The sequence below is a fragment of the Euphorbia lathyris genome, chromosome 6, assembly GCF_963576675.1.
Source record: "Euphorbia lathyris chromosome 6, ddEupLath1.1, whole genome shotgun sequence".
Classification (NCBI taxonomy): domain Eukaryota; kingdom Viridiplantae; phylum Streptophyta; class Magnoliopsida; order Malpighiales; family Euphorbiaceae; genus Euphorbia; species Euphorbia lathyris.
In genome coordinates, this window is record NC_088915.1 from 50,436,050 (window position 1) to 50,441,913 (window position 5,864).

The 5,864-nt window shown below is 35.6% G+C and overlaps 1 protein-coding gene across 2 annotated transcripts; it reads right to left on the reverse strand.

The window, feature by feature from the left end:
* Positions 1 to 3,568: 3,568 nt before the first annotated feature.
* Positions 3,569 to 5,639, reverse strand: LOC136233891 (arabinogalactan O-methyltransferase 1-like). Of its 2 annotated transcripts, XM_066023622.1 has the most exons (3): positions 4,932 to 5,639; positions 4,764 to 4,853; positions 3,569 to 3,930 (listed from the first exon to the last, which is right to left on the reverse strand). In XM_066023622.1, the coding sequence occupies exons 1-3, from the start codon at positions 5,467 to 5,469 to the stop codon at positions 3,701 to 3,703; spliced, it is 858 nt and encodes a 285-aa protein (XP_065879694.1). In that variant the 5' UTR covers positions 5,470 to 5,639; the 3' UTR covers positions 3,569 to 3,700. The 2 variants fall into 2 exon arrangements, with proteins under 2 accessions (XP_065879694.1, XP_065879693.1); XM_066023621.1 differs by having other exon boundaries at positions 4,764 to 5,639.
* Positions 5,640 to 5,864: the final 225 nt, after the last annotated feature.

Genomic DNA, 5,864 nt, shown 5'->3' on the forward strand with positions numbered 1-5,864 from the left:
ATTATATTTAGTATTTTTCATTTTCTTTATTATACCATATAATATCTTTTACTCGTTTTTATCTATAGATATATCCTTATTTTTAGATAAAAATGTATATATATATATGTATTTTCACTCTATTTTTGTATATATGTGTATATTTCAAATGTATTTGGTTGGGTGAATTTGGTCTTGATTTGCTAATTGTTGTGATTATGAAGGTTAAAGAGAGTGAAAATGGGGAAAATAAGCCACAAAAGGATTTCAATTCAATTGTGTAAATTAAAGGCATTTAGAGACTTTCAAAATGTAAATAAGAGTTTTTGATTTCTTTTTGGTTCCAAGTGGTTTTCTAGAATGTCACGTTTCGAAACCTTAATTCGTTCCAACGACGGATTAAGCGAACCTTGTGATTAAAACTGTTTTCATTGTAAATAACAGAGTTTTAAATCGTTTTCCTAACTAAACAGTTTTGTACAAAATTAATGGACTTGTATGCTTAATCACGTTTTCTTGTTAAAACTTCTCATTTCAACGTTTTCAAACACTCGAGTCGTTCCAACGGCGATTCAAGTGAACATCATATAAACTAACGGGGTTTTGAAACGTACCTAAGTCATTCCAACGGCGATTAAGGTACGAACCATGTAAATAAACTCGTTTTTGGGAGTGAGATTAGCGTAGATGTAATATATGATATAAAGCATAACTCACACTGTAAATAAATCAATTCTTTCTTCTATCCCCCCCTCTCTCCTATACGTTTTAAATTCATGCAAAATGGGTGATTCTTTAATAAGATGGCTTTCAATAACATGCTCAAAACGGTTTTCAAAGCGAGAAAGAAAAGGTTTCAAATGAATTTTAAACTTAAAAAAATATACGATTAGTCCGTTATCGCCTAACACGCTAAGTAGGAGGCCGGTGGTTCATAACCGGGCGATGTCGGGGTGCCTAGTAGCCTTTCTCTGGAAAGGAGCTAGCCTTCTCGGCTCGTACCTAAGTTTCCCGAACCCTCACCGGTCTCCCGCAAGGGATCGGTGTTCATTTTCCCATTCGTGGGTGGCGACTCTTCCATACTCCAGGCTCCGGTCCTGCCGAGCAGCTTGATTCCGCGATTGGTTGCTTTCGGCGCCAATCACAGCATCTGTCGTCAACGGTGTCCACCCCCCGGTCCGCTCGGGCGTGGCCGCGGCACCTACACTAGTGTGCCATGAAGGAGGACGAGGTGGTAAGGAGAATGGCGATGGTATTATGGGGAATATGGCAACAAAAGAACGAGCTGCTGTGGAAAGGGAGAGGAGCAAGCCCGACCAACGCGATGGATTCGGCCATGTCTTTGCTGGCGGACTGGTGTGCAGTGTAAGAAAAACCAGTATATCAACAGGCTGCTGATACTGCTGCTGTGTGTCGAGGCCAGGGACGAGATCGATGGCGTCCTCCTGTGGCGGGATCGCTCAAATGCAACTTGGATGCCTCGGTCTTCAGCAGCGAAGATAAATATGGGTTTGGCGGGGTGCTGCGTGACAGTTATGGGGCGTTTATCGCGCTTCATTGCGGCCACTATGAGGGAGCCGGGGAAGCCAGACTAGCCGAAGCCATTGCACTGAAGAACTGTATCAAGTGGCTGATGTCCACGAGTCACACGCAAGTAGTGTTCGAATCTGACGCTCAAGCCGTGGTACGAAGCCTATATTTGAATGCTCTGGATATTTCTAAGTATGGACAAATTATTGATGACTGTCGTTCTATGTTACTAGTTAGACCAGGTTTCTTTGTGTCTTTTATTCCGAGATTAGCAAATGTGGTTGCGATACGCCAAGTCCTTTCCAAGGCTAGCTCGTTTATTTCTTTCTGCCAGCCAAATTGGTTAGCAGATTCAATTTGTAAGGATATGAGACCTTTGCTGATTAATAATATTTTTCGATTAAAAAAAAATTGATCACATGGAAGAACATATATGAAAAATCTAGGAAATATCAAATATTTATGAGAATAATCGTGTAAATCACCAATAATGTGATCCCAATTTTTTTTAATGAATAGGTTTTTAATCAATAATAAAATAAACATATATAACTCAAAAGTAAAGGCTATGCTTAGTTTGTTTTTGACAAAGTAAGTCTTACTTTGTTTTTGACAAAGTAAGCCTTACTTTGTGTGTTTTTACCATTGTATGAATTTTATACTCCATCATCCAATGGTGAAAATAACCAAGTAAGGTTTAATTTGTCAAAAACAAAATAATCATAGAAGGACCTAACTCAAAATAGTAACTTATTATAATAAGTATTAACATTATTGAAAGTTACAAGCAATTCTTCACTTCCATTTTTTAATTCGTTACAATAACATTAGCATCTTTATTTTTTTGGATAATTAATTTATTAGTCCTTATATTTTGATAAAACACACTGTTTAGTCTTTGTATTTTCAAAAACACACGGTGAAGTCCCTAATGTTTTTCTCAATAAACTGTTTAGTCCCTAACGTTTTTCTCGGTGAACTGTTTAGTCTCTGCCGTTAGACTCTCATGAAAATTCTGTTAGTTAATTTGGATTTGCATTCTTCTTTTCCTTTATTTTCCTTTCCTTTAAACTCTAATGCATCTGAAATCAACTTTGAGTGTTCTTATGATTTTCTTCTTAGTCGTTCAAATTCGTAAGCATTGGGTCTATTCTTTTTCTTATTCTCCATACAAATAATTTCTTCTTCTAAATTGGATTTCCTCTTCTGAAGTTCGAAGGTAAATAGTAAATGATAATTTAGTCATTTCTGAAGTCATAAACGGTAAAAATCTAACAAACTGACGGAAGGGCTAAACACTGAGAAAAAGGTTAGAGACCTTACTATGCGTTTTTAAAAATACAGGGACTAAACAATGTGTTTTGTCAAAATATAGGGACTAATAAATTAATTACTTTTTTTCTTCTTCTAACCATTATAACTTACAATACAATATCCATAAGAGAAAATATCTTAGTAAAAGAAATTAAATATGAAAATTTAATTAAGGAATTTGCGCACACAACAATTAATAAGTTTCATATAAAAAACGTTTTTTAAACAAAAAAAAATTCATGACTGAAACTTATAATACAATATATAACAAATAAAATCAGAAAGTTTTAAGTACCATTCCATTAGTCCTGATATAGTGTAGACAGTCCGAGCAAGCTTAACTATTCGCAAAATGGCTAACGAAATTGACACTAACGTCATTTAAAGAATTTAACAGAGATTTGCACTCTTCTAATATAAAACCATAAGTAGACCTAAAAGGTCATTACGTAAGATTAATTATCATAGCAGCATCCGATCAATCTCACATCTTTCCAAACCTTTATTTTTAACCAACTCAGCGCTTCTTTTATACCCACTGCTTCTCCATCTCTGACTTGATAGTTGCTCTGGAGAAGTTTAGAAAACTCACCACAGAGTTGACCTTCACTTGTTCGCAAACCAATCTAACATAGAACAAGTCGCTTTGGCTAACACATCGGCAACAATGATTGCAGACCGTTTAATAAAAGATACATTACTATTCTCAAGATCCAATAATATAGATTTACAATCACACCAAAACTATAAGCAGACACATCTTGACAATGTTAATCATTTATTAGGATTTGTGCGTATGTTTCGATAATTACGAGTTACGCTTTTAATTGAGTAGTTACTACCATCATGAATATCAATTACTCTTTTAATTGAGCAGTTACACATCATAATTATCAATTACACGGACTACCTTGGCCCGACCCGAACCGTCCACCACCATTGGAGAACTACCGCCACAATCTCTAACACCTGCATCATTGACATGCCAACGAGCACCCCTATTCCGAGGTTTCCATCCAGTTTGGGAAATCATTCCAATAAAGGACCAACGGAGATCAAGATGATTAATATTGAGATCTTCATCGGGTATAGTAACCCCACCATTCTCTGCATCTTCCAATGAGAGATTAACATATATCGATTAAAGATTACTTGATGATGCCATAGATGGAAAAAGATTTTTTGACGTAAAAATTGAAAAGAAAAGAAGAAACTTGTCAAAGGACAAGACAAACTAATTACTTGATGATGTCATAGATAGAGAACGAACTTTTGACGCAAGAATTGAAAAGAAAAAAATAAATTTGTCAAAGGACAAGACAAACCAAACTTGTCAGAGGACAAGACTCACATAAAAAAACTTAAAAACTTTTTTTAACGTATATAATTTTCAAAAGGTCCAAACAAATAATTTGCTTTTGTTCTCTCTAGATCTAGAGCCTACCATGTCATCACTACACATTTGCATCATGTTATCACTATTGGTAACCAACACATATGCAACTCAGGCAAAACATATGAACAAAATGTCAGTTTTTTTAATGATATCTGAATTCGTCAAATTTATCAACGTTAAGATTAAAATTACATCATTTTGGATTTTGAATTTTTTTTACGATATTCTTAGAGTTTTAGATCTGATCAATTAAAAGAAGGATCTATACCAATTCATAAAAATTAATTAGTGTTAAAAAATATATGTATATAAATGACAATAATTAATTGATATCATGTATAAAGTTAATTTAAAAGTGCATATAAAAATCACTTTTAACAAAAATTAGAATTAAGATGGGTGAGATTCCTATCCGGCAAGGATGGTATCTCAAAATGCCAAAGTCTTCTCTCACTCTTCACCATATACTTCATACACAAGAACTCTTTTGCATAAATCCTCTCTACCTTTCTATTCACATCATGCAAAAAAACATGAGTCGGACCTGTGCGTGTCCTACCACGCGCCATCACAGCAGCTGAGAAAATAGCTCCCATCCTCCCTGGTGCCTCCCCGTAATATCCTCGTGGCGCATCTATCATTATCACATCCCATTCATTATCATACACTTCATCCGGTAGCATGCTTAATGCTAACTTGCACAATAGGTTACCTTTCAGACGAATGTCAGGCAGTTTACAATATTTTTCTTCCTTGTAAGATGATAAAAGCTCGTCGGCATCACGGAGGTGCGTCCTGTATTTAACAACATAGGCGCGTAAAGCAGGGATGCGTTGGAGAATTATATGGACCCACTGGGGATCTTCTTCGAGGAATATGGTGTTGCCACGTGGGTTTAGTGAGGTCCACATTAAGGAATCGTGACCCAAGCCGAAGACGAGAAAATTGCAAGGTGCTATGGAATTTAGAACGTCGAAGGAAAGCTTGATTTCGGCACGTGATTGTTGTGGGACGACGCGAGTGGTGGCATAATGGAGAATGGCTTCGAGCTGCGTGGGGGTGGCCACGTAGCCAGTTGAGCGTGCGGTGGTTGTGGTGAAGTTGGTGGTGAAGAAAGAGTAGGACGAGGATATTGTGACGGTGGCAGCTAATAAAGCACCGATGAGAATAGCAAGGACCCTATATGGTTTTTCTGGCATGAATTGGCGGTAATTCTTCCTCACTGGATGAGTTTTTACTTCTTTCTTCATTTGTTAGTTCAATATGAGAAAATAAAATAAAGAAACAACCAAAAAAAAAAGAAGCAAGCAAAAACAAAGGGTGATGCAAGTTATATATCGATTGTTAGTATATTGAGTCTGACTATATATCACATTTCTGAATCATTAGGTTAATCAACAATTGTAACAAAAAGAAGAAAGAATTTTTTTTATCAAGAATAATGTATATCTATCCCATGGTTTAAGAGTTTGGATATATTTTGTTGGTAAATAAATTGATTTTTATTTTAAAAAAAATTACAGTTATATATTGACGAAATATAGCTCTCAAATCAAATTGCAGTCGTGTAAAATAAATGTAAATATCACTTTAATTTCATAAACAGTCAAATTAGTAAAAAATGTGAAATGTTCATCATATGATT

Bases quoted from the DNA above. Each gene is read 5' to 3' on its own strand.
- LOC136233891 (XM_066023621.1), bottom strand. From the start codon at position 5,469: ATGAAGAAAGAAGTAAAAACTCATCCAGTGAGGAAGAATTACCGCCAA. The intron at 3,931-4,763 runs GTCCGACTCATG...TGGAAGATGCAG, and splicing joins GCGTGGTAGGACACGCACAG to AGAATGGTGGGGTTACTATA.